At 51.9% G+C, this 27,441-nt stretch overlaps 1 protein-coding gene, 1 long non-coding RNA gene and 2 other non-coding genes across 7 annotated transcripts; 3 read left to right on the top strand and 1 right to left on the bottom strand.

Annotated features, from left to right (window-relative positions):
* Positions 1–15: 15 nt before the first annotated feature.
* On the top strand, positions 16–27,441 carry SHF (Src homology 2 domain containing F). Of its 4 annotated transcripts, none has more exons than XM_049104010.1 (7): positions 16–556; positions 17,275–17,416; positions 19,771–19,977; positions 21,529–21,669; positions 22,884–23,055; positions 23,200–23,319; positions 26,692–27,441. In XM_049104010.1, exons 2-7 carry the CDS (start codon positions 17,383–17,385, stop codon positions 26,876–26,878), a joined length of 861 nt encoding a protein of 286 aa, XP_048959967.1. In that variant the 5' UTR covers positions 16–556; positions 17,275–17,382; the 3' UTR covers positions 26,879–27,441. The 4 variants fall into 4 exon arrangements, with proteins under 4 accessions (XP_048959967.1, XP_025328701.1, XP_025328702.1 ...); XM_025472916.3 differs by lacking the exon at positions 16–556 and adding an exon at positions 7,699–8,214; XM_025472917.3 differs by lacking the exons at positions 16–556; positions 21,529–21,669 and adding an exon at positions 7,699–8,214.
* On the top strand, positions 78–149 carry TRNAH-GUG (transfer RNA histidin (anticodon GUG)). The gene has a single exon. It is a non-coding gene; the product is annotated as a tRNA-His (tRNA).
* Positions 1,641–1,712, top strand: TRNAH-GUG (transfer RNA histidin (anticodon GUG)). Its single transcript has one exon. It is a non-coding gene; the product is annotated as a tRNA-His (tRNA).
* On the bottom strand, positions 4,543–7,596 carry LOC118352958 (uncharacterized). Its single transcript, XR_004810991.2, has 3 exons — positions 7,461–7,596; positions 5,600–5,675; positions 4,543–4,865 (listed from the first exon to the last, which is right to left on the bottom strand). It is a non-coding gene; the product is annotated as an uncharacterized LOC118352958 (long non-coding RNA).

Genomic DNA, 27,441 nt, shown 5'->3' with positions numbered 1-27,441 from the left:
TGACGTGACAAGGGGGCGGGGCTTTCAACAGAGAAGAACTCAGGCGAGGAAACCGAAGGCCGGATCCCCAGTAGCTCGCCGTGATCGTATAGTGGTTAGTACTCTGCGTTGTGGCCGCAGCAACCTCGGTTCGAATCCGAGTCACGGCATTGCGAAAGGCAATGACACGGCTAGGGATCTGGCTTTTTTTTTTATCACCGTCCTCCATTTTTATTTCGAGTCTGTAACATTCTCGAAAATGGATCCCAATCCCTTTGTGACAGTTGAAAACGACATTTACGTCACGCCGGCTCTGGCTAAATTGGACTCCCGAAGAATGCAGGCTTCCCATTACTCGGGCCACCCGCCATAGCGTTCACTGGGGACAAAGCACGGAGGCGCTCACAAGGCTGATCATTGTCATAGGCATATGTACGAATTTTCACGGCTTCGCTGGAAAAGGACTCCCAGTAAGAATAGGAAGAGAAGCCTTTGCAAAGGAGGTGACTTTCGAAGTAGCTCATAAAGGCAGAAAAAGGAATTTGCCGAGCAGCCAGGATAATCTTGTGTGCAAAAGGTATGAAGGAGGTCTCAAAAAGGAACTACTGGCAATTCCTCTTTAAAAATCCAACCCCCTTCCCCACCTCGAAAGGACCTGTTGAGTGAGTGAGTGAGTGGATGGATGCATGCAAGTAATTCAGGAATGAGAAACATCGCCGAGGGATGAGCTGGAAAAGGTGGACGAATTTCCTGCATCTGTGGGTGGAGGTGAGGGGTGGAGGAGTGAAAGGATACGACTAGTGTTTAGAAACCTCCCTCCGGTGACTCTGCAGGGGACGGGGGTGATGATTAGAGCAGACAGGTGGTCGCGGTGGATTCTCTTGTTAGAACCAGCGGCACGTTCTCAGTTGAGCAAAAAGCCTCCGCCTGCTGGGGACTCGGCCTGGTTCTAGGCGCCGCGGGGCGGGAGCCCTGGCGGACAAGAAGAAAAACCGGACTGGTGGTGCCCGCTGCCGCCCGGGGCACAGCGGAGGTGGGCACCGGGTCCGGCGGGAGTACCGAGAGGGAGCACTCAGGGCTGTCAGGGCCGTCCGGCCCGGAGAGAAGCTGCAGGGAGGTTGATGGGGAGCGGACGGGCACGGGGGAGATGCGTTCACTGAGCCCTTTCTGCGTGGCTAACTAGTGCTGGGGAGGGGGGCTGGGCGGCCACAACCACCGCGGAGGAGATGCTGGGTCACTCCTCGGGGAATCAGCGGGGACGGGAACCCCTTAGGAGCGCCGCCTTCACGCCCCGGGTCGCCCGCCGCAAAGACCTCCCAGGCGGAGGAGATGGGCATCTTCCTAGGAATGCGAGTTACACAACCTGTGAACAGAGATCCGGCCAGTCCCGTCCCTGCACGCCCAAGTGGTCCCCCCTAAACTCCCACCTCATTCACAAGGAGCCCACCCTTCCTCAGCGGGTGTGTTCCGGTGGCTAAGGGGCCAACGCCTGAGAACCCGAGCGACGCGCTGGGGCGCAACGCGCCTGCGCACTCCCGGACTTAGCGTTCGGCCGGAGCTCCGCCCCATAGGTGGGTCCCTCGGTGACGTGCAGCCTGCGAACGCCTATGACTATTGAAGAGGACAATCAGAAGGCCAGCCCCGCAGGTCCCCGGTAGCTCGCCGTGATCGTATAGTGGTTAGTACTCTGCGTTGTGGCCGCAGCAACCTCGGTTCGAATCCGAGTCACGGCATTGTGGGAACAATGGCACGGCAAGGGGGCCCGCCTTTTTCTTAACCTTTCGTCTTGCCACGGATAATATTTTGCAGAGATCACAATTCATTTTCTCGAAATGAACCGCCGCGTCTTTCTACCTTGAAGAGTGAGCCGCCCCTCAGATCGCCACCTCCAGTAATTCGCACTTAAGGCTCCGAATTCAGTTTCACAGCAGTTCTAATCCTTTCTCGAAGAAATTGGAAATCAGTGTCCCAGTCATTCTGCAGCAGCAAAACAGCGCCCCCGTGACCTTGCGATTTTTTTTCCCTTTCATGAATTTTTAAAAATTGAGTTGTTTATGTTTAAATAGAGAATACATGTGCACAAGCCCAATGAAAAGTAAGTGTCCCTCTCAGTTCTTCACCTCATCCACCAGTTATTGCAGTTTCCCTCATATCTTTCCATGAGACCTTTGTATAAACAAACATTTATATAGCACGTATGTAAAAAATATATATATATCCTCTCCCCTTCTTGCATAATACAAACGACCTCTTCCCTTCCTTGCCCTCACACCCAGAAGTCAGACACAATTTGCTATGATATATGTACACAAATAGGCAATCTCCCTTTACAACGAAGAGTACACATACTGGGGGGTAATATCCACCCACCGACTCTGTCCTTTTTCTCCCCAGCCCCTGGATCCTGCTGAGGACTGGTGAGGGATGGCTGACTTGGTGAGATAGGGAAAAGGGATTCCTTATTGTGCTTTAAAAAACCTTTGGATGGGAGCCTGGGCTCTGTTGAGAAGAGTCCTATTTTGATTTCATGTTGGAAGGGCAGGGTAGCATCCTAAATTTTGGGTTGTGAAGAGGGACTTGACTTGGTAGTGCATTTGAAAACCTTTCACTTCCATCTATTATCTTATTATCAGGATCAAACTTAAATTACAGGCCACTAATGTTAGAAAATTCAAGTTAATCAAAGGCAGAATTGAATCTTACAATGTATATGTTCCAAGCATACAGCCACTCCATAAATATTTGAATAGAAGTTTCTTATGGAGCCCATAAATGAGTGAAGTGGGCCAGTTTACTTCATGATTGTACCTCAGGCTGTATTCTTTCAAAACAGAACCATGTTATTTTTATATCAGACAACTAGAAAACTAGGCCCAAATGAAACTCCACCTATATCTAGAATCTCAAAGAACAGAGTGCATACATATGTGAGTGTACTAAGATATGTTTGTACTAAGATAAGTTTGTGAACAGAGATAGGCCTGAAGCAAGCCTGGTGACAAGAGGCAAGGACCAGTCTTAGAAGAAAGCAAAACCCAGAAGAGATCAGAGCTCAGGAGAGGACTGGGCATCCAAAATCAGACAAACAAAAGTGAGGGAACCCCACTGAGAACCCCCTAAGAAAAGTAAAGGCTAAAGACTAAGCCTTGGGACATGCACAAATTTAGGAGGTTAAAGGAGGGAAAGGGCGTGGCCTGAAAGAAAGGAAAACCATAACTGTCATTTAGAGAAAGTTTGGAAGAAGAAGGGTTCAGGGATAGAGGTCAGTAGATTCAGGTGCTGCAAAGGAGAAAGAGGAATAAGATAAAATCACTGAGTTTGACACTTAGAAGTCATTGTTGACTTTAAAAACCTTGTTTTTAACATTGTTAAAAAACACTGTTAAACAAACAATGTTAAAAAAACATTGTTGACTTTAAAAACCCAGGTGGCTCAGCTGTTTGGCGCTGCCTGCAGCCTGGGGTGTGATCCTGGAGACCCGGGATTAAGTCCCACATCGGGCTCCCTGCATGGAGCCTGCTTCTCCCTCTCCCTCTGCCTGTGTCTCTGCCTCTCTCTCTGTGTCAATAAATAAAATCTTTTAAAAATAAATAAAAACCTTCCACGAGAGCAACTAGGCACTGTATATCAAAGATTCAGGAAAAAAAGAAATAAATGTACACCCTTTACCCCCAATAATTCCATTTCTGGGAATCTTGCTAAAGAAAATAATCCTAAACTTGGAAGAGTTATCTGTGTAAAGATGTTTATTAAGGTTATTTAGAAGGGAAGAGAGTGCAAATGTCCCAAATGCTCAATAAATAAGGTAATATTGAACTAAACTAAAATATGCTCATTTGATGATATATTGAATAGTTTTGTTTTTTGTTTTTTTTTAAGTATCAAAAGCACATAAATGAAGTATTAGGTCATCTTTTAAATACCATTTCCAACTAAAAGGAGTAAAGTTCTCTTAAAAAATGACTGATTATGGGTCTGCAGCAGGGGAAATGCAAATCTGAAATATTTTCTGTAACAAAACAAGTTAACTGCTTAAAGATTGATGGGACCAAGTCAAAAGGACACAGAAGCTTCTTTAAAGAGCTCCTCTTGGCCAAATTTGGGACAATCTGAGCATCAAAAAGGAATAACAGGGATCCCTGGGTGGCGCAGCGGTTTGGCGCCTGCCTTTGGCCCAGGGCGTGATCCTGGAGACCCAGGATCGAATCCTACGTCAGGCTCCCGGTGCATGGAGCCTGCTTCTCCCTCTGCCTGTGTCTCTGCCTCTCTCTCTCTCTCTCTCTCTGTATGACTATCATAAATAAATTAAAAAAAAAAAAGGAATAACAGTAATAATGGTAACAAATTATATCACACTGAATAGATAGATAAATACATAATTTTTGAGACCATGGGGATGAAAGAGAAACAGAGAGACAGAGAAGCAGCAGAGCAGCAGCTTTTTTTTTTTTTTACAAGAGAATACTAGATAATAAATAAAAGAAATGACAAAATTAGAGTCACCATTTTGCAATCCCCAGCATCATAACAAATATAAGCAGAGATCATCAATGGAAGCTAAAAACCACTGGGCAAATAATTTTATTTGTTGGGAACAAATAATCAAAGGTCTTCGGATATCCCATGACAGCTTACCCTTAAATTGTAAAGGAAAGATCTGATGAACTCCAAATTATCCAAGTGATCAAGCCCAGCATCACGAATAAAAGGACAAATGTGCACTACGGGCCTACCAGTGTGACATAGTGGGAAGTCCACAACATCCCCTATGTAGTGGTCTTTTCTGAAATGTCTAACCTATACTGAATCATGAGGAAACTGGAAAAACCCAGAATGTGGGACATTCTGCATGACAGCTGCCCTGGATGCTTCATAATGATCAATGTCTGAAAAACAAATTAACAATAATAAAATGGGGAACTGTTCAAGATTTTAAAAGACTAAAGAAACTTAACAAATGCCATAGGGGGGAGTCCTGGTTAAATCCTGAATCTGGTGTATATATATATATGACATTTTAAGGGGAAAAATGGAAATAATTTAATATGGACTGCATAATAGACAACACTATTGTGGATGCGTTCATATGGTCCTGTAGGAGAATTCTTTATTTTTAGGAAATGGCTGCTGAATTATTTAGAGTGAAAGTGTCATATTTGCAACTTGCATCAAACATTTAAGTTAAAGAGAGAAAGGGATAAAGTGAATATGGCAAAATGTTGAAAAAAAAAAGTAGTGAATTTAGGTGAAGGATATACAGATTTTCACTGTACTTGTTTCTGTGAACTTGTCTGTAGGTTTGACATTTTTTTAAAAAAATGGAAGAAAATAAAGCTCACAATAAAAATGGGGAACTATGCAATGTTAAGTGAAAAAAAATAAGGACATAAAATTGTGTATGCCACAATTATAGCTATATAAAAATAAGAACAAGAGAAATGATCTTTATTCATTTCAACATTTGTTAAGCTCCTGCCACATGACAGGCTCTGCAATAAGACATGGGAGCACCCTGCTCCCCTACAGAATCCTGGTTTTATGGTATAATGCTTGAAATGCAAGACTTTGGATCTGGCGAAACTCACCCAAGTCTCAGAGAGCCTTGCTGTGATCACCTCACCTCTATATCCTGGGTTCCTAGCAAGCCGCTTGGTCCCCAAGAGGGGCTCAACAGCCTGCTTCCATGAGTCCATATGCTGGAAAGGGAAGAAAGTGCACTAATAGATCATTTAAAATAACAGGAAGTGCAAGGTGCACATAGGGTATTAGTTTTAAAATTATCATTTAAAAAAATAAATAAAAATATCATTTATATTCTACTTTTATGATATCCACCCTCCTCCTCATCTAACATTTTTTCCTATTATTCTCCACCAGGAATCCTCCCCTTCTTTATGCTGCTTCCTACCATTGCTTTGGCCCAGCTCATGTTAACCCCATAACTTGGAGTGACCTTTTGCTTTTTTTTTTTTGCTTCATCTGGTCAAATCCTACCCAGCTCGGGTCTATTTCCCTCATGAAGCCTGCCATCTTTTGTGTAGACTCAATTGATTTGGTTCCTCTGAGCTGTCAGCAGCTTAACTCCATACATTCTAAACAAACGTGGCTTCATTTGACACCTACCATTGTAAGCATTTCACAGGTTTCAAAACCTGTTCATTGTCCATTGTCTAATCCTCACACAACAATTATTATGTCCTTTGCAGATATAAGGAAAGTGAGGATCAGTTGTATTGAGTACCTTGTCCACAGATCTGGCTAGAGCCCACGACTATTGGACTCCTGAATCAGTGTCTCCTACAACCCTACTACTCTAAGTGTGTGTATGTTTTGGGGGTGAGGGTGGGGATCAGCAGCATCTGATAACTAGTGAGCCTGTTAGAACTACAGTCTGGGATGCTACCTCAGCTAGACCTACAGAATCAGAAACTGCAATTTAACAAGTTCCCTAGGTAAGATTTGTGTTCACATTAAGGTCTGAGAAGCACTGTCCTATAATGCCAACTAGAATATGCACAAAGCAGAAACCCAACAAATATTTGGAGACCTCGGCCCTGGAATTCCTAGGGGATTCCAAGTTTTGCCTTCAACATCTTCCTCTACTCCTCTTCCTCTAAGCCACCTTCCCCTTTGGAGCCTAATGTGGCTCTTTGCTCCCTCAGATGGCAGATGTGAGCCCAAGGATGAGAGAGAGACTGAGGCAGTGCCCAGGGGGGATGATGGTGAGATGAAGCTGCTACCTTCTCGGCAGAGCCAAAAGCAAATGTTGGCGTTTGCTTCAGGGCTACATTATTTCTGTGGAGAAACAGGCTTTATTTCTAAAACAAAAATGCCTATCGCTTGAGCATCGGAGCCTCGAGCCTCTCGAGAGGATAAGGGGTTGTGATAGACAACACTGGAACTGTTTCTAGACTTGATTTATCGACTTGTCTGTTTCTATTCTGTCACTAATCTGATTGACAACGAAACCTGGGGTTTGACTTGAAGGGATTTCTGCGTGTGTGCTTGCTGCCGCCGGGGGGCCGGGTGGGCCTGCTCCAAGCGGCGGCGCCCGTCGGTGGGAGGCGTTCGTTCGCGTAAGGGCTGTTTGCATGTGAGCAGGGCGTGTGTGGAAACGACACGGGAGAAGTGGGTGTCACTAGGGAGTTGGTTATCTGTGATGTGAGATGTGTCTGTCTGGATCGGGAAGCAATGCAGTGGGAGCAGCTGGGTGGGAGGCGGTAGGTGGGGCTCCCACGGTGCGCGGGAGAGAGGGGATTGTCACAGACACACGTCGTACGGAACAGCCCCTCCTCTCGCCCTCCCTAGCTGTTCTTCCTGGGATATTTCCCAGTTAGGAGGCCTTGGGGGAAGGGAGGCGTCCAAGCGCTGGGAACCCAGACGTGTGAGGTGCCGCGCGTGAGCTGCGAGCCGGGGAGGGGGACAGATGGAGACAGGTGCGCCCCCACGGGGGCACGTGTGGGGACACGTGGAGGACTCACCTTCGGTCCAGGATTCGCATCCCCCGCGTTGGGGGTCGCCCACTTCCTTCCCGTGTGTCCACACCCGCTGGAAGCCCGCACCCCCCCTCCTCCCAGGCAGGGGGAGGCCGACCCCGATCGGGAGCGGAACCCCGCCCCTCCCTTGTTACCCACGAGCCCCGCCCCCCCGCCGCCCGGCGGAGCTCCGCCCCCGCCCCGCCCCCCGCCGGCCGCCGAGCTCCCCGAGCTCCCCTCGCTCAGTCTGGCTGGCCCCATGTTACTGAGCGGAGCTCCTCCGGCGGGCTCCGGCCCGGGGCAGCGGGCGCAGGGGAGCGCGGGGAGCGGCCCGGGGGGGTCGCGCCGGGGCGCCGGGGGAGCGGGAGCCGGCCCAGGCGGGGGCGGCAGCGGCGGGGTCGCCAAGTGGCTCCGGGAGCATCTGGGCTTCCGCGGGGGGGGCGGCGGCGGAGGTGGGGGCAAGCCGGCGCCCCCCGAGCCGGACTACCGTCCCCCCGCACCCTCCCCGGCCGCGCCCCCTGCACCACCCCCGGACATCCTGGCCGCCTACCGGCTGCAGAGGGAGCGCGACTTCGAAGACCCCTACTCTGGGGGGCCGTCCAGCTCCGCTGCTGCCCCGGCCACCCCCACCGCCCCCGGCCCCACGCCGCCCCCGCGCCACGGCTCGCCTCCCCACCGCCTTATACGGGTTGAGACCCCTGGCCCTCCAGCGCCCCCTCCCGAGGAGCGGATCTCTGGACCCCCGGCCGGCAGCGACAGGGTGAGTGCTGCGCGGGGCGGGGGGGCCGGGAGGAGAGGTGGTATGAGGTCTGGGGCTTTCAAGAGGGACAAAGGTGGCCTGGCCGGGGCCGGGCCTGGGCCCCTCCGTGTTACGGTTCCTGGAGGACAAGATCTTAATCCTTGACCCGCAGGCTCGGAGCCTTCATTCACCTTTGTTCAAATTCTCGACCGACTAATCTGGGACGTGCGCCCCAAACTCTGCTTCTGTCCGTGGTATCGCCCCAGGACTAGTGACCCTCTTCCTCAGGGGCTTTGCTCTCTTCGTCTCAGCCCTCCGCCTCGTCCCGGGGCCTAATCAGCGTGCTTTGCTCTAACGGTATTTGAGCACCCCCACCCCACGCCAGTTGGTGGCCTTTCTGCCCTCCGGCAGCAGCAGCTCCCTGCCCTTTGATCTCTGACCCCCTCCTCCTCCCCCCACCCCCGCCCCAGAGCGGAGGCAGCACAAAGCTCCGTTCCTCCTCCTCAGGGAGCCCAAGCATCCTTGCAGGTGCTGGAGCCCCAGGAAGGAGGTGAGGGCTGGGGTTTCTCCCTGTGGATACAGCAAGAGCTGGCCTTTGCCTTCCTTACCCAGGGGTACTGGAGCCAGGTGGACTGTTGTTCTCGGGAAGCCAGGACAGGCCGTGTGTAGCTCTGTAGCTCTTCACCAAGGATACTGACCACTGAGGTCCAGGCAGGCCCACGGCACTACTTACTTCCCTTGTCCCCCCAGGTGTGGGGGCAGTCAGTGTTTAGAACCTGTTGCCCAGAAAGGGCTGAGCTACTGAGCCCACTTCTCTTCTTTTGGCCTCTCCTTTCCCAGGTCCATTCTGAGGGAGGCTAGAGCCTTTGGGAGACCTGCAGGTGTGGGATAAAAGGAGACTTGGGCATTCACTGTTCTGGAGAACATTCACTGTGCCTCCGAGGCTTCTGGTGGAGAAGCCATCCCTTGCTCAAGCCCACTTCAGCCTCCCTCCTTGATAGCTGAAAGCCATCTCCAGGTCCCTCTAGCCCTAAATTCCATGACAGTGACTCTGTGGGCTGTCCTGGCTCTGTTGTCCCCTCACACATCCCTGGAAGCTCAGCTCTGAGGCTTAATCCCTTTCCTCAGCAGAGAACACAGTTTTATTTGATTGGAGAGCAAAGTTCCTGTCTGAATCCATTGGCTCCAGGGTTGAGGTTTTCAGTGGAGAGAGCGCTGTTCTGCCCTATTTCCTGGATGAGAGAGATGTGTCAGGGTCAGAGCAGAAGCCTCAGGAATGTGAATTATTTTTTCCCTAGTTCCTGCCATGGGGCATGGCTGCCCCTCCTGGGCCAGGATCCTTAGCCTGCAGAAGGAGACTGTGCTATCATCACATGTCCTTTAGCTCCTCTCCTTCCTAATTGTCCCCCACTGTTGGGTGATGTGATGCTGGTAGTGGCAGTGAGGCAGAGGGAGCATTAAGCCTTGTTCTTACTATTGGCCAGTTAGTGTCCCTCTCCCTGACCACTGCCCATTGGCACATGGGCCTGAGCTATCCCTGGCATTCCTTTCTGCAGTCTTGGAATGGCCTAACATGCTTGCTCCCCAAGTCATGAGCTCCTCTAGAAAAAAGGACTGTTGTCCTCCTCATGTCTGTATTTCCCAAGTGCCTGACATGCTTGGCATAAAGAAGGGGTGAATGAAATACGTCCATTGAATGGTGACTGTCCATTGCTAGGGTGACCTGAAGGTCGGAGACTCCCTTAACAACAGCTCCTCTTTGTACATTTCCCCACAGAGACCACCCCCCCCCAAGGAAGGGGCTGTGTCCACACAACTGTGGTTGACCCATAGCCTCTTCTCACTGAGGGCATCCATGTCTCAAGCTGGGTTGGTTCTGTGATCTGTGGGCTGTTCAGACCTTAGGGGCCAAGAGGTGTCTGACTCCTTTGTCAGCTGCAGGGACAGGAATGAAATCCAGCAGGATCTCCCAGGAGCCACACAATCTGTGGTTTCTTTAGTGGGTGTGATGAGAAGGATCCAGGATACCATCCAAACCGGCTCAGGGGCAGGGACATTGTCTCTGCGGGCCCTGACCTGGAGCTTCCCATCACTGGGAGAGGGTAGCTCCACTCATTTAAGAGCAGAGTTCAGGGGATCCCAGAGTCCTCCCTTAGGAAGAGTCCAGTTCAGGTACCTGAGCCCCTTATTCTAAACCCAAGTGATGGCACATGCCTGTAGCACTCACACAGAGTTGCTGTCTCTGAATGGTGAGCCAGCCTGTTGAGCTGGAGTTTCTGTTCTGTGACATGTTTTGTCCCGATTCTCTCTGCTCCTCTCCTCTTAGCCACGCAGGTCTTCTTGGCTTGTTGCTTTGGGTTACTTCCTGAGGTGAGATGAGCTGCCTCATTTTCCTTCTTCTCCTGGAGCCCAGTGGCTGGTGCTGGGTGGGTCAGAGCCCTGTGAGAGGGCCTGGGTCAGGAGGTTTGATGAAATGGGTGGAAATACTTCTGTAATGAGAAGATTGAGGGGAAATGAGCCCAGTGGAGAGTGACTGTGGGGGGCAGGAGAGATTGGGGATTTAGACAGGGCCCTGAGAGGCCCAGGGAGCTTAGGACCATTAGTGTCTCCCCCTGCAAGGCTCTGGCTACTGGCCCTCCCTTAAACCCACCACTGCATTTGGCACAGGGGCAAGGGTGGCCATCTGGGCAGGCCTGGCAAGGCAGGTGTGGGAGCAGCAGGAACCGCACCCTGAACCAGGCAGGCAGGGCCTCACCATCTGGCCACAGGAAGGCCCTCATGGTGCTGGGCCCTGTCTGGCCTCCAAGCCATACTTGGGCAGAGGGGTTAGGGCCTTCCTTGCTTTGCTCCTTTGCTCCTTGCTTTTTCTCAGACCTGCAACAGGAAAAACCTGGTCTAATTAGGAAAGGGGGATGGGTATGGGAAAGGGACCCTGATTGGATGAAGCTTTGAGCTGTCTGTGACCATCTGCACAGTGTGTCCTTTGCTTCTATCCTGCCAAGATATGTGCGCATTTGTGTGTGTGTGTGTGTGTGAGAGAGAGAGAGAGAGAGAGAAACAGAGAAAAAGAGATGGTATGAACAATAAGACAAGCACCCTGTATGAATTGAAACTAGGGCTCTTATTCTTAGCTCATGGAGAGGCTGTTGGGGTTCATGAACCTCCAGATTGTGTACAAATATTTGGGTGCATGAGCATTTTTCTGGGAAAAGGCTCCCAGCTCCCAGATTCTTAGAGGGTTTCATAGGGCCCAGTGTTTTAAGAACTTTTATAAGTAGGTACACATCATACATGGTGTCCACACCATGGAGGAGTTGGATCCTCCAAGTCCAAATTTGGAGGCAAGTGAAAAGACCGGTAGAAAGAGAAAAGGGAAGGAGACACCGAGGGTGTCTGAAGTCCAGCAAGACATAACTGCCCTGGAGTTAGGAGGGTGGGTAGGGGCTGCTGCTGTAAGATCACAGGATCACGCCTGTGCCAGTGTTTACTGAGGATTTCCATATCATTAAATGACACTGGCCTGGACACTGAAAGGGACTTCCCACCCTAGAAGACTTGCCTTTTTTGGTTTTGGTCCTTGCCTTTTTTGAGTTTGTTCTTGCTTGAATTTTCCTTCTTATGACTTCCAAAGAGTCTGGAGTTCTGATCTGTTTATCTTGCACATGTCCTTTAATGGAGGCAGAGGGAGGAAAAGAGAAGGGTCCTAATGAAGGGACCTTTGTGGACTGGTTAGGTCTCTTAACCCTTTGGGGCCCTGGCTGGCCATCTTTGCTGCCATTGGTGCTTGGCCAGGGGTGGGAAGGTACTACTGAGGCCTGCAACTACCAGGGGATTTTATGGCAGGCCTGTCCACTCTTCCAGTGCTCACTCCTTTGAGAAGACATCTGCAACTTGTTGGTTTGGCCAGTGACTCAGTGATACCTCAATCAGTGCTGGCACTCCACCTGTCGGGAGCTGGCAACAGCTAGGGCCCCATGGATCATGGGTGGGTGCAGCTGGCTGGGTCCTGGGGGGCTCTGGAGGGTAGCTGCTGCCCCCTCCAGCTGGGCCTCCCCACAGGACCAGTGTGATGTTAGGCAAGAGTGGAGGCAGAGCCCAGTCCCCCACATGCAGTGGGCCTGCGGTTCTTCCACAGCCTGGGGTGCAGCCTCGCTCTTTTGGAGCTGGCTTTGTGGCTGTCACTGTGAGCTCCTGGAGGACCCAGAAATTTAGTCTTTTTGTCTTTAATGATATAATGGTAGATAGTTATCTAGGACCTGCCTTGTGCCTGGTACCATTTGGAAGCAGCTGATATGCTTTAGACCAGTTGCTTCTGGCAACGACCCCACGAGGAAAGTTCTGTTATTATCCCCCAGTTATATATAGGGAGACTGAAGCACGGAAACGTTGAGTCACGTTTGCATGGTTTCACAGCTAGTAAGTAGGGGAGCTGAGATTCACAGCTAGGCAGCCTGACTGCAGACCGCCTGCCAGCACCATGCTCTGGGACCACTGCACCTTAGGGGAGTCCTACAGACCGGGGACAGCTAGTGTTCACTGAGCATTTGCTGATGAATGAGGGGGAGGAGACTCGGAGGAGGAATGGAGAGTGTGTTCCGTGCTGAGTTCACCATTTCCTGAACCCTAAGGCCAGCACTTGCCACCCAGTTCTGAAGTGGCCATAGACACACCTTAAGAGGCCTGTCGGTAGCCATTGTGTGTCTGTGATGTTTGAATGTTTTACAAGCATGACATTTCTTTGTAATTAGAAAAAGATAACAAATGTGTCTCATGTGAAGAAGTTTCCATGGCAGATAAAATTGGGAAGGGCATTCCAATAAGTGGGAACAGAGGGTCCAAATTTTGATCTTTTGGAAAAGCAAATAGTATGCCATTTCCAAAACTGACAGACTCTCAGCGGAAAAAGGATTTCACGGTTAAATACTTTGGAGAAATGCCGAGTTAAACAAAATTAGACAGCTCTCTTTGCTACATGAGTTCTCAGAGCCTTTAACATGCTAAAATGTATTTTAAATCTACGAGTAGAAAAGATGCCACATTTCCCAAATTCTCTGGAAAGTCTGCGGCAAGGCACTGAGAGTCAAGAGACCTGGGTCCCAATCTTGTCTCTACTGCTGCAATCTGTGTACCCTGCCGAGCACCGAAACTCGGACTTTAGTGTCTGAATAGGAGAGATCATCATCAGGACTAACATTTTTGAGCACTGACTCCATTCCAGCCTCTGAACTCAGGACTTTTACATTCATAGTCTTTTTTTTTTTTTTAAGATTTTATTTATTTATTCATGAGAGACACAGAGAGAGAGGGGGGCAGAGACACAGGCAGAGGGAGAAGCAGACTCCATGCAGGGAGCCTGATGTGGGACTTGATCCTGGGTCTCCAGGATCATGCCCTGGGCTGAAGGCGGCGCTTAAACCTCTGAGCCACCCAGGCTGCCCCTTTCATGGTCTTCTTCCCAATCCTACGAAGTAGGTACTAATACCATCCCTATTCTACAGGTGAAAAACCAGAGGCTTCCAAACATTAAATGTCAACTGAAGAAATGGAGGAAAGGGGTGGTGGTAGACTTTGGGGACCTTGCAGAGCTCAAAGCCTGTGGCATGTGCTCCTAGCTAGCTCCCCTTGGACCCCAAGAGTTCCTGGGGCCAGGAACTTCTAGCAGGGCCCAGCTGCATCTGGTGTGGAAGGTCGCACCAGATGGTGGGCCTGCCAGCTATTGTGGGAGAGGCTTCGGCAAGAGAGAGAGTCAAAGCAGGACAGCTGCTCTGGGAGGGGCACTGCCCATTTGGAACAGGCACAAGAGCCAGGTCTGGAGCCTGCCGGATGACAAGAGGAAGGGGATCTGGTTGGCAGGAGGCCTGGGGACAAGGGGGCCTCTGAGCAGCAGCTACTTGCCTACTAGTTTGGAAGTATTTCAGCATTTCGACAGCATTCTGTCAACCAGACAGAGGGTTTGCCTAAATATTAGCCCTGGTTTTGGGTGCCTTCCCTGCCAGTTCTTCCCTTCTGCCCTCAAACTGGAGACTTTGATCCCCATTCAAATCCCCCCATTCTCCTGACAGCCTGCTCCTGCAGCTGCTACTGGTTTGTCAGAGTGGTTGGAGTTGGGGATCTGAGAGTCCGTGTCACTCCAAAAGATAGAGTCTGAGGAGAGGGAGGCCTTTTGAGCATCCAGTAAATGTGCTATGAGCACCTACCTTGTGCCAGACCCTGTGATGGATGTGGTATACAACAGTGAGTACAGCAGTCAGGTAAAGGTCTCATAAACAATAAATCACAATAGAGCAAAGGTATCAGAAGCCTGCAGAGGCAGTTTTCTCCCACCAAGCAGTTTTGCCTCCTCACATGACCTGTAGGCCACTGGGAAGCCAAGCCTGGCCTCTGACAGGGATCCTATGGGCCCGGGGTGGGTGCCCATCTTGCCAACCTTCCCAGCAGGTGTTTCTGCTTCTGCTCCTGACTCCCAGCCCTGTGGGTGGCTCCTCTGGGTGACCTGCCCAGGGCGGGGGGCTAGGATTTCCTGGAGCAGGGTGTGGAGTCAGGGATGGAACAGAGGAGCCATTGACCTGCCCACAGAGCTGCCACCTGGGTGCCCACAGGCACTGTGGGCTGGCACTTGGGAAGCCCGTGCTCGGCTGGGGAGGGGTCATGGCTCAAGCCCAGCCCAAGACTCCAGTGGGAATGGCACTAGTTTGGTGAGGGAATGGCTGGGCAGGGAGGGGCGGGTGTCTGTAGAGTTGGGGACCCTGGGGCTTGGGCCAAGTGCTTCTCACTGAGCAGCTTCCGGGGACTCAGTGCTCTCCCCCGATCTCCCCACTGAATTTGCTATGCATTTCTCTTCCGAATAAACAAGGAAAAGTGTTTCCTTTGTCCATTCTTCCTGTTTTATGTGAACTAATTTAACAAATATTTACTGAGCACTTTTAGGCACTGGGAATTTAGCAGTAAACATGGTTTCTACCCTCAGGAATCTCACAGTCTATAGGAAGACAGATGATGAAACAAATATTTATGACACAATGTAATAATAGCTCAGCACAAAGGCACTTAACCATTGCTTGGGGGAGGATGGAAAGGCTTTCTGAAGAAAGAGAATAATCTAATCCAGGCAGAGGGAAAAGCTTGTTGGTAAGAAACAAAACATAGAACTTTCAGGTAACAGAGTGATCCAAGGCTGATAGGGAGAAACCGAAGAGGAAAGTGGATCTTTAAATCCCTTTAACTTTGGGCTTTTTTTGTGTGGGCATTACACCATTTAAGGATAGCATGTCTGTGGATTTGGTTACTGTTAAGTATCTGCCACTTAGGAGTGTGAGGCTGGGGGCCAGCTCCCAACTCCAGAGCCCCCTTGGTCAGGTGGCTGAGGCTGTGGGTGCTACTTGGCCTGAGAGGAAGCAGCTTGGGGTAGGAGTGGATTTCTAGAGAAAGGAGGACTAGGGGGGAGGGCTCCAAGGGGAAATAGGCAGTGGTCTAGTAGAGACATTTTTCTAGTACCTACTGTGAGCCAGGTGCTTATTAGAGCTGGAGAGTCAGAAAGGACAAAGAACTCTAGGCTAGGGGATGATCCAAAGGTGGGGATGGTATGACCTGAGATGGTGGTCTTCTCAGAAGCAGGCAGAGATTCGAGGGAGGTGAAGGAGCTGGGGGGCTTGGGTGGAAAAAGATGGAATAGTGGGAGCTGAAGAACGGAAGGGGGAGATGCTAGGAGATGTTGGGATGTGCTTCAGAGACCTCTAGAGGGGCTCACAGGGGGCCCCAAGAAACATGCAGGAGGGGTTTCTGTGGTGGGCAGTTTCCTTTCTCCATTTCTGCTTTGCTAGGGGTCCCGGATCCACTGACCCAGGGCAGGCAGTCACCCCCATAGCCTCCCTGCTCAACTGGCTCCCACAGTCCTGATCTGGCCCAGACCCAAAGCCCACACCAAGCACAGAGGAGATGTAGGAGTGGCCCCTCCTCATGCCGCAGGCCCCAGAGCCACCTCTTGTCAATGCCTGTCAACTCAGTGTGCCGTGCTTCCCCTGAGGTGCTGGCAGCCCTGGGCGGGCTGGGTTGTGTCTCCACCTCAGCCTCCCCCCTTCAAGGAGCCAGTGCCCTGCTTGGAGAAAGGCTCTATTGTCCTCAGCTGCACCCCGCCCTGAGCACCTTGAGCTCCTCCTCAGGATGTGTGGCTTACAGTTCAGTCTGCCTGAACTGGAGCAGGGAGAGAGGGATGGTCATGAACCACCTGTGAGGGAGAAAGGGGCAGTGTGGGATATGAGGCCAGGGCACCACCTTTTCTGTTCCTATCATCAGGAGCCAGGGGCTTTCAGCAGAGCTCAAATCCTGGCTCTCCTCAGGGCTGTCCTAAGGTGGCCTCTTCTCCCCGGATGGCCAAGATGCTCACTGGTGGCAGGTTGGCAGCATAATTTCACACAAAGGGCACGGGTTCCAATCAGGTTCCTCCACTTATACAGAATGGTCTTGGGCATGTTGTTCCCTACCTGCCATGAGCCTCCATTTCCTTAAAATGAGGATGATAATACTCACATGATGTTGTGATGAATGTTCTGAGGATAAACCAGTAGAACTGTGCCATAAAGTGAGTACTTGGCTCTTTTCTTGATGGCCAGCAAATTTGTCTTTGTTCAGCATCTGGGAATGAACTTGTAGGCATAGATCAAGTTAATCTGTTTTCTGCTATTCCTCACTTGTTCTTTGAACTTCTCCAACACCTCTCTGAATTAATTCCCTCTGTTGAACCACCTGGTGTCAAATACCTCTGTTGCCCTGTCTGGACTCTGACTGAGGCAGGCAGTAAGGCCCAGAGCTTAATCCGGGCCATTTAACCTAAGGGGTGCCCCAGAGGCACAAAATTAGCAGAAAAGAAAAATCTATCATTCTGTTGACAGACTTGAAGGGGAGCCCTGCAAAGGAAGAGCCAGAGCTCATCTCCATCCAAGCTCAGAGCCTGCCCTTGGATACCTCGGGCTCTGGATGTAGGACATTCTACCCAGGACTCACTCCTATGGACAGAGCATCTAGGGAGAAGCAGAGCTGTCTCTCAGATGTCTGAAGCCTGCTCTCCTCACTGTCTTCCCACAGTTGGCAATCCTTGAAGACTATGCGGACCCGTTTGATGTTCAGGAGACTGGTGAAGGCCCAGCAGGAGCTTCAGGAGCCCCCGAGAAGGTGCCTGAAAATGACGGCTACATGGAGCCCTATGAAGCCCAAAAGATGATGGCTGGTGCGTGGTGGAGTCAGGGGTGGGGACTGCTTCCTGAAGCCTACGTATTTGTACAACAGGTTCTGGGACCCACAAGACAAAGGCTGATTCCATGATCCGTTTACTAGATCCTTGGAGACCATGGGTCTACCATGGACCACCTGGGGTCTTTGGCCCTTGCCTTCAAGAGTTTTTTTTTTTTTAAGATTTTTATTTATTTGACAGAGAGAGAGCACACAAGCAGGGGGAGCAGCAGAGAGAGAGAGGAAGAAGCAGACTCCCTGCTCAGCAGGGATGTGGGGCTTGATCCCAAGACCCTGGGATCATGACCTGAGCTGAAGGCAGACACTTAACCAACTGAGCCACCTAGGTGCCCCAAGAGAGTCATTTTAGAAAAGGAGCAGTGACTTGTGGTGCCTAAGACATGAGGTGGTAGAGAAAGCCACACAACCAAGGGTCAGGAAGGGCAAGATAGTGGTATGGGCCAGAGGTCATGGAACCCAGAAAGAGAATCACTAGCTTTAGAGAAGGTGGTGAGTTTGAGATGATGTGATGTCAAAGTGAGACATCTTTATGGCAATTGGAAACACATGGCTGGAGAAGCAGATGCAATGCACGTGATGCTGGTCAACTGTCAAGGAGCAGGGGCAGAGAGCAATGAATAAGACCTGGTCCTGGGGAGCAGAGCAGAGGTCAGGAGAGGATCCAGGGAAAGAGCACGAATGTGGGTGATCAGAGAGGAGGAAGGGGGTGAGTCAAGCCAAGGCCTCAAGGCAGGATGAAAGGAAGGTTTGTTCAGGGGCAGATAGTTTTAGAATTGGCCATACTGGGGAGCCAAGTTGAGAGAGGCCAAAAAGGGGCAGTGAAGACTGGAATGGGGCATTTGAACTTGCTCCAAAAGAAGAAGGAAAGCAATATGGATTATTAAGCAAGGTAGAAACAGAGCAAATACATTTTAAGGGGATTACTGAGGCTTCAGTGTACAAAACAGACTAGAAGAACTGGGCATCAGAAAGATGAGTTAGCATTTGTGGAAACTGTTGAGACTTTAAGGAGCAATAATTAACACTGCTTTCTTCCCCTTCTGAGCTTGGAAATCATTGAGAAATAAGATTAAGGAAACAGATGAAGATAAGAATGTCAGCTTTATTACTGATAAAGTAGATTAGGGAACATTACTTAGCTATCTCTCCATGATGGGCTTCTTAATACTTCCCAGAAGTAAACTTGCCCACTCAGCCTTGGGCCATGCAGGACAGTTATAGGCCCCTTCACGGGGGGCAGGAGGAGAAAGAACCAGAAGGCAGAGCTGAGAAAGGGAGCAAGCATCCACTGGTGATCAGATAAGCTGCTCTCCTTTCTTGGGAGAAGGGCAAGGAGGCAGAGCATGGTCAAGAGTGTTATTCCATGGGGCTCATGGAAACGTGAGCTGATAGAGTGGAGGTCACCCTCACAGTAATCTAGATGTGGAGAGATGAGGGTAAGAGTCATCAGGTACTGGTGCCGAACAGATGGGATTTAGAGGATGAAGGAGGGCCAGGACTGAGGGAGAGCAGTGTAGGAGACAGAAAGGAAGAAAGTGGTGAGGGTGGCTACTCTATGTAGATCAGATGGATGTTACCCCAAGGGGACCCACGAAGGCCCAGTAATTATAGGTGAAATTTTGCGCATTTTCCGGGGGAGTAGCTCCGTAGCTTTTATTAGATTTCCACAGGGGTGCATGATCCCAAAAAGAGAATCACAGAGCAGACTAGAAGAACTTCTGGGGAAAGTGGCAAGTTTGAAACATAAAAGTGAAAATCTTGATGGCACTGGAAGTGTATAGGGTGCCATGAGACTGAGCAAGGAATGAGGGCAAACGAGACCAAAAGAGGGTCCAGGGAAGGAGACCAAACAGGGGCAATCAGAGAGGAGGACCACAAAAATGACTTATTAGAAGGGACAGTTTCAAAGAGGGAGTGATCAGTGGTGTCTGATCAATAAAGGATTTTCTGATTGTCAAGTATATTACTTGGGTTGCAAGGGAAAAATTGGACCTGTGTAGCCAAGAGGAGGTAGATTAGGAGAGACCCTGCCTCAGTTTCCAAAATGTGTAAGCCTCATTTCCCTAGCCCTTGCTGGCCATCTAAGAATCTTTTTTCTATCTTTCACACTGGTGCTTCTCTGCCCCTGCCTCCATTGGATCCCATTGTTTTGGAACTCCAGAGGTATTTTGAGGGCAAGGGATCCCGGATGTGTGGCCACTGGGCCTCTGAAGCCAGTGACATCTCCTCTGAAGCAGACTTGGTGGGTTCCTGAGGGAGGGTGCTGCCCGAGTAGCTGAGCCAGGCAGCCAGGGCTGCTCTCACACCTCCCCTCCTGCCTTGCCCTGGCAGAGATCCGGAGCTCCAAGGAGACAGCAGCTCAGCCCCTGCCTCTGTATGACACGCCCTATGAGCCAGAGGAGGAGGGGACCACCCCAGAGGGTGAGGGGACCCCTTGGCCTCGGGAGTCCCGGCTGCCAGAGGATGATGAGAGGCCCCCCGAGGAGTATGACCAGCCCTGGGAGTGGAAGAAGGAGCGGATTTCCAAAGCCTTTGCAGGTAAGCCCTGGTTGGAGAGGGTGGGTCTGCTGGGGCCTCTGAACAGCACTCCAGGCCCAGGGGAGTGGAAGGAGTGGACCCCAGGGGCCATGGGAGGCCCAGGTGCTGGGCTCCAGGGAGGTATAGTTGAGTGCATCACAGAGATTGGTGAATTGGGCAGTGTGAGTGCAGCACTGTGTGCAGGGTCAGGGAAGGGGCATCCCTCAGACACCAAGAGGCTTAGGCCACTTCCACCTTTTGGGAGATTGGGTATATTTTAAATAAAGAAATTCCAAACAAAATGATAAAACTTGTGATATATGTTGAATACTCACACTTAACAAAAGAGGAAGGCATTTAACTCTCCAGACAATGAAATGGCTGTGTGTAACCTTTAGAGATCCCAGCCCTGAATTAGGGAGCCATGTCTCCCAGTAGCAGGCTGTGCCAGACCAGGGGCGCCTGTGCCTCAGGGGGATTTCTGAGGAGCAGAAACTGGTGGGGAGAGGGAGGCTATGAGAAATCCCCCTTTGCTGAATGAAGGGTAGGTTTCTCCTGTACCAAGCACCCCAGCGCCTATCCCAAGCCTGGAGTCCGCCCTGCAGAGGTGTGTGTTGGTGGCCTGAGTGGGTGGTGCTACAGCCTGGAGAGCCTGGAGAGTGCTTTAGTCCCTGGACTTGATTGAGTGAGAACATAAAGGATATAACTGTCATTCAACTCCATCCCCACTCCCATGCTCCCCTCATCCCTCCTTGGGCAAGGGGCTCATCCTGGAGCTGGACTCAGCTCTCTGCCCTGTCCTCCCCACCCTGGCGGCCAGACTGGATAACCACAGGTTTCTAATTTGTTTCCTGTAACGCGTGCACCATTGAGGATGAACCGTTTATTTCCAGAAGTCTCCTTGGAGAATCAATACTGTTTGGATTGCTTAATGGGAAAATCTATGCTCGTCATTAGGAAACCTCGTTAGCAGTCTTGGAGCCGCCAGTGGCATCCTTCTCTTAATTGTCAAGGCTCAGGATTGAGGGTTGTGGGGGGTAAATTTCAATAAAACATCTGCCCCCACATCAGAGACTTCCTGACAGCCTGGAACTGGGCTGTCTCAGTCTCGCTGCCCATGACTTCCCAGGCCATGGGGAAAAGGAGGAAGGACAGCAAGTCCGAGGGTGCCAGAAGGCCATGGGAACCTGGGTGTGGTGCTGGGAGGTGAGGGCAGCTTGTTGTTCCTCCTTTCCTCCTTCCTGGTCCCTCTGGGCCCTGGAGGCTTATGAAGGTTTAAATGAAGGGGACCCACACGGCTGGCAGGGCAAGACTGCATCCTATTTGCTATCTGTGCCTCCCACCCTTGGACTAAGCTAGCCTGGTGTGATCACTGTGGCTCCGTCCAGCCCCCTGATGGTCCTGTTCCCCCTAAGAAACCACCCTCGCCTCTACTCTGACCCTCCTCCTTTCTAGGCTATCCTGTGTCCTGACTCTGGGTTTTGGTGTCTCAACCTTTGCCTCTCTCTGTCTCTCTCTCTCTCTGTCTCTGTCCCTGTCTGTGTCTCTTCTCCCTGCTGCTACTGGCTCCAGTTGACATTAAGGTCATCAAAGACCTACCTTGGCCTCCACCGGTGGGACAGCTGGACAGCAGCCCCTCCCTGCCTGATGGGGACAGGGACATCTCCGGTCCAGCCTCACCCCTCCCTGAGCCCAGCCTGGAGGACAGCAGCGGTGGGTCCTGTGGGAGCTTCTGGCCAGGGTCACAGGTCCCCTCACCCCTCAGGCCCTGTGGGCTTGGGTTGGAGGAGCAGAAGTGGGGCAGGGTTTGGAGAACCTGGGAAGAATCTCCCTCATCCTGGAGGAAGAGAAAGGGCACAAAGTACACATCCCTCCTTCCTCCCAAAGGTGTGAGGAAGGGGTCTCCCACAAAAATCCACTGTTTTAAATTCACTTCTTTGCATACGACTTTAATGCAAATGACTATTGGGGTGGGGATGATGATAGCACAGGTGTCTGACTCCTGTGAGTAAGAGAAGGGTCTAATCCTTACATCTGGTGACTGAGAGACAGATAAGGGCCTGAAAGTAGTAGAAGGAGAGAAAAAGCCCAAATAAGGAGAAAGGAAGCACTGGACACTTAGTCTTTGTTCAGTTTTGTACAGAATGGGCAGCCAAGGGCTTGTGAACACCTGTTTGTACATTTATGCCTGAGCGAGGCGGGGGTGGGGTGGGGGGTGGTATTTTGTAAATACAGGATGGAGGAGGGTCTCTGTTGCCTGTCCATGTGCACTTGCACCCATGTGGCCCCTTGGCTCCCTCCCTGCCTCGTGTTGGCCCAGTGGTCAGGCCTGCCCTGGGCTAGGAGGGCAGAGCTGCCTCAGCTGGCTTCCTCCGGGTGGGGGCAGGGAGCCTGTGGGCAGCGACCTTGGGGGGGGAGGGGCGGGGGGGGTGCTGGCGGCTTTGGGCAGGATTAGCCTGTCAGGATGGCACCAAGGGGAATCGGATAATTGTTCTCAAATCGATAAGTCATTTCTACAGAATGGCTTGGCAGGGTGATATGGAGAACGGTAATGAACTCTGAGGAGGAGAAAGAAACAATATTATCAGCGGTGAAGCCACCCCGAGGGGGAATGGAATAGGGGAAGGCAGGCAGCTGCTCCACAGGGAGAAGTTTAAGTGGTTTCTCATGTAGCTCCTGTCCCCTCTCTTCCCACAGTGTAGGGACTGGTAGGCACAGTATGGCACAGAAGGGCGGAGCCCCACCCCCAACCAGGGAGTGGACCCAGGACTCTGTCCCCAGAACCAGTCAAGCCCAGGAGCATGTCCCACCCTTCCAGAACATTCCTTTGAACCCCTTTTGGCAGAAAATGGGGGTGGAACACTGGTTATTCTATAGGGCTCTATCTCTGGGGTCTTCAGAGTCTATGACCGGTATATTCCCCACAGCCCAGTTTGAAGGATCTGAGAAGAGCTGCCTGTCACCTGGCCGGGAGGAGAAGGGGCGGCTACCTCCCCGACTCTCTGCAGGGAACCCCAAGTCAGCCAAGCCCCTAGGCATGGAGCCCAGCAGCCCCTTGGGGGAGTGGACAGACCCAGCACTGCCTCTGGAAAACCAGGTGTGAGTGTCTGTGTCCAGCTGGGGACTCTTTCCCCTCCCTTCCCCTCCCGCCACTGGCTTGCCTGCAGGGGACACCCAGAATGGGTGGGCCTGGACAGCGAGGGACCCAGCAGAGATGCCCCCCTTCCTCTCTCTTGTCCTCAGCTGGTACCACGGGGCCATCAGTCGAACAGATGCCGAGAACCTGCTCCGGCTGTGCAAAGAGGCCAGCTACCTGGTGCGCAACAGTGAGACCAGCAAGAATGATTTCTCCCTGTCCCTCAAGTGAGTAGGGGTGGGCCAACTACCGGTGTTAGGCAGGATTTGCTTGTCAGGATGGCGCCAAGGAGAATCCTTGGGAAGACAACAAGCAGGACAGGAGGAGACTCCAACATTCTCCCCATGCCCAGCCAAGCTGGGGAGAACTCCATCCCCTACATGCACATTTGCTGATTCTGGGCCAGGCCCTGGGGATCTGGAGTGGTTTGAGGCTCAGCTCCTGATCTCAAGGTGCCTAGAGTCCGTTAGAGGAAACAGTCAAGCTACAGTGTCCAGCTCAGAAAGTTTCTGTCACTTACTAGCTATGTAGCCTGGGGACTCCTTAACTTCTCTGGGCCTCATTTTTCTTTTTTATAAAATGAGGGAATAATAATATCTACCTATAGGGAAGGATCAAGTGAAATAATACATGGGAGGCACTTAACACCATGTTAAGTGCCACGTAAACTATCACCGTCATCTTTATTAATGGCAGTCCAAGATGTTCCTGAAACACAGGCGAGGAGATAGGAACTTTGCCTGAGGGGAGGCTGGGGGTCCTGGGAGGGGGTGGAGTAATGGACACAAAGCTATTGTTCACTTGGAAGAAGTGGGCAGGAGGTCTGGGTGCTAGTGGTTGTTAACCAAGTTTTAAGGGATCCAGGAAGAGGAGTGGGAGGCAGGGCACTCCCTTCCCATCAGCCTTCGTCCTAGGGAGCAGATATACACAGACCAGCACTGATTTCCTAGGCCATCCCGGCAGAATGGCCCTTGGTACCTGGGAGTTCTGCCCCTGCACCCCACATGGCAGCCTGTCAGAATGGTATGTCCATTCACAACCCCTCATCGCTACTGGGACATCTTACCACCTCCTACCGCATTTCCCACGGGCATTAGAATACAGGTATACCCCCACTTCAAACAAATGCAATATACAGAAGTTTGGGACTATTAAACAGCTACATTTGAGGATAATTACTCAACTTCAACTAAAAGATCATGGGAAAATGCCAGTCAACCTAAATTTTATTCTTGGGCTCAATAAAACCAGCCAAGTGACCCTAGGCAAATCATGTAACCTCTCTGGGCCTTGGTTTCTTCCTTCGCAAAATGCATTGATGGGTACTTCTTAGGTTTCTCGTAGCTCTCATACTCTGCAAATTATCATAAAATCATAAAAGGAGCATTAGGAAAAGTTCGTCTGTCAAAAATTTGATATAACACTAGGAATGTGTATTGCTTTAATAGTTAAGATTCATAGAGCATCTATGTGCCGAGCAGTGTATATACCCTCTCCAAACCAACTACCAACCTGCAAGATGAATCTCTTTTTTATAGACAGAAATAAATACAAAGAGGTATGTGACTTACTCAGGGCTACCAGGTAATAAAGTGCCAAAGGCAGGATTTGGACCCGGCTCAGTCTGACCACAAGAACGACACTATTTCATTGGATAGCTCCTCCTCTCATCAAGTCTGGACAGTCCAAGGCAAGGGTCTGACTCCCCGAAGGGAGCAGGGCAGGGCTTAGCCTTAGCCTGGGGAGTAAGGGGGGAGGCAGACCTGGATGCTACTACAGCCCAGGCAGATCTGGCCCCACTGGCGTCTGTCTGCCGGAGCCTCGTTTGCATATAAATGGCTTCTCTGAAATACAATTATGGTTTCTCTGCTCTCTGTAATGCAAGGGCTTTCACTGGTAATTAAACAGCTTCCTCCAAAAGCCATGTCAGCTCTGGCCCTGCGGCCCAGCTAGTCCCACCCAGGCTCCTAAGGGTTGGGCAAGGACTCTGCTTGGGACTCTGTCCCAAGAGGTCAGTTATCCAGAAGGAGGCTTGTTGCCACACTGTTCCTCTTTTGGCCAGATCTCTCCCTCAGGGAGAAGATATAATGCAGTTTTTGGGAGAGGTGATTATCCCAAGTGGACTGTGGGTATGGGGGTATCTCCAAACTGAGAGAGTGAGGGAAAGCAAGGCCCAAACTGCTGCCCACAACTTGGGCCGGGGCCCATAGGGTAAATGGGAGAGGGACTTCCCATTGGAGAGAAGGGAGAGAAGGAAATGCCTTCGCTCTCTGCCACCCCCAGGAACTGTTCATTTTCCTCCAGCCCTTAGCTCCTTTGCCCAGGGCCTGTGTGGTCACTGTCAGCCTCAGCCGTTATCTCAGGCCTACAGAAGAAGGATGCCTGCCACCCCCCCAAACACACAGCTTGGGGCCCCCAGCAGGCTTTAGGACACTGTATCCTGGGGCAGGGGGAGGGGATTGGGAGGGTGGGTGATAAGGCCTGTTTTTTCCTGCCATCCGTTTCTTCTCTTCAGTCACCCACTCTCCCCCACTCACTTACCTATGGGCCTAGGGAAGTGGGTCCAGTCAGAGGCCTCTTGATACCCAAGCAGGGGAGGGAAATGAGGCTTGCCCCTCCTCACTGGCCCTAGCTCCCATACTGGTTTCTGAGCCCTGCACTTGTCTCCAAGTAGGCTCTTGCCAGGAGAGACAAGTATGCAGGCTTCAGGGCCCCCCAAGCACTGTGTCCTCCTTGCCTGTGGTAGCTTGGGCAGATGCTGTTCTTGCTGGGGCCCCACCCCCATGCTTTCTCTCTAAGAGGGTGTCCAGACAGCTGGGAGCTGGCCAGAGCTCTGAGCGGCAGGGTCCTTGTCTTGTGGGCAGGGCCAGGCACTAATGTCGATTTCCTGGATTGTGTCAGGGAGATGGGAGAGGCAGTGGATCGTTTCCTCTCTGAGGGAGGGAATGGAGTTACAGCCTCACCAATGATGTCATTGCAGGCTGAAGGGATAGAGGAGCTGGGGGCTTGGCCCAAGGCCCAGTTAGCAGGAGGGTAAGGGGATATCCCCAAGACAAGGCAGTTGAGCCTTCCCTGATTTGGGAGGGACTTCCAGAGCAGCTCGCCCCGTCCCCTGGTTTCTGCAAGAGAGAACCTCAACCGAGATTCACTTGGTTATCACATCTATCCACACACTGTCTTGCCAAGGATGTTTGTGTCTCCACGTGAGTCACCAGGTGTCCTCCCCCACAGCTCAGAGATGAGGAGGGTAAACCAGCCCTGGCCATACAGGCTGGAGAGCACTGGTGTCTGGGTCCCAGGGTTTGGGGCAGGGAGAGTGGTTGGTTGCTAGAGTTTCCACTTGCACACACCCTGTACACACACACACACACACACACATTTGTGGCACACCCAGTGCCCTCACCACACAGGCAGTGCCTACTGTTACCTACTCACAAAAATCCCCTCTGCCTCCTCCATGTTTTCTGGACTGACCTCCACCTTCCCTAGTCACCTCCCCACACAGCTGGCCAGGAACAACCACATTTGCTGCAGGGGTGGAGGTGGGGAGGGGCCTGGAGGGGGCCCCTACTCACCAGGGTGTCCTCTCCTCTTCCCAGGAGCAGTCAGGGCTTCATGCACATGAAGCTGTCCCGGACCAAGGAACACAAGTACGTGCTGGGCCAGAACAGCCCCCCCTTCAGCAGCGTCCCTGAAATCGTGCACCACTACGCCAGCCGCAAGCTGCCCATCAAGGGGGCCGAGCACATGTCCCTGCTCTACCCTGTGGCCATTCGGACTCTGTAGATGTGAGGCCCGGGCGCCGTGACGAATCCTGGACCCGGCCCTGTGCCCACCCCTGGCCGGGGGCTGTGGCCCTTCCCAGGGACTCGTTGTGTCAAACCTTTCTTCCCCTCTCCCGAGAGATCGAGCGGAAGCTGGAGATTCCTTAATTTATTGTAAAGGGGACGGCCTGCTGGGGCCTTGGAGTAGAAGGTTGCGTGGGGCCGGGGGCGGAATCCCCGAGGAGAAAGGACAGTCCCTGGAGGAAGCCGCTGGCCTCCGGAGGCGTTTGAAGCTCCGCGGCTCGTCGCCTTTTCCACCGCTGGCGCCCAGGTGGCGACCCCCTTCTCCACCGCCCCTTCCCCCGGGTCAGTGCGGGGCGCCCTGGCCATCCCTCCGCCTCCCCCTAGGCCGCCGGCGGGCTCGGTCCAGAGGCCGGTGCGGGGCTGGGGGAGGCAGACCCCCGGGCGGAGGTGGCATCGGGGGCGGGGGGACGGAGGAAGGGCTCGGGCCGAGGGAACTAGCGCAGTCCCGGGCCGCGCCGGCTCCCGGCCAGAGGCAATAAAGAAACCCAGTCCTGCCAGGCA

The sequence above is a fragment of the Canis lupus genome, chromosome 30 (assembly GCF_003254725.2).
Source record: "Canis lupus dingo isolate Sandy chromosome 30, ASM325472v2, whole genome shotgun sequence".
NCBI classification, from domain to species: Eukaryota; Metazoa; Chordata; class Mammalia; order Carnivora; family Canidae; genus Canis; species Canis lupus.
The sequence above is the reverse complement of the archived record's forward strand: the minus strand, read 5'-3'. Positions and strand labels throughout refer to the sequence as shown.

What these genes read in the sequence shown, in the direction of transcription:
- SHF (XM_025472916.3), top strand. Translation starts at nt 7,714, where the DNA reads ATGTTACTGAGCGGAGCTCCTCCGGCGGGCTCCGGCCCGGGGCAGCGG. An exon ending in GATTTCCAAAGCCTTTGCAG is followed by an intron (nt 19,978 to 21,528) that starts GTAAGCCCTGGT and finishes TACTGGCTCCAG; the next exon opens with TTGACATTAAGGTCATCAAA. An exon ending in GATTTCTCCCTGTCCCTCAA is followed by an intron (nt 23,320 to 26,691) that starts GTGAGTAGGGGT and finishes TCCTCTTCCCAG; the next exon opens with GAGCAGTCAGGGCTTCATGC.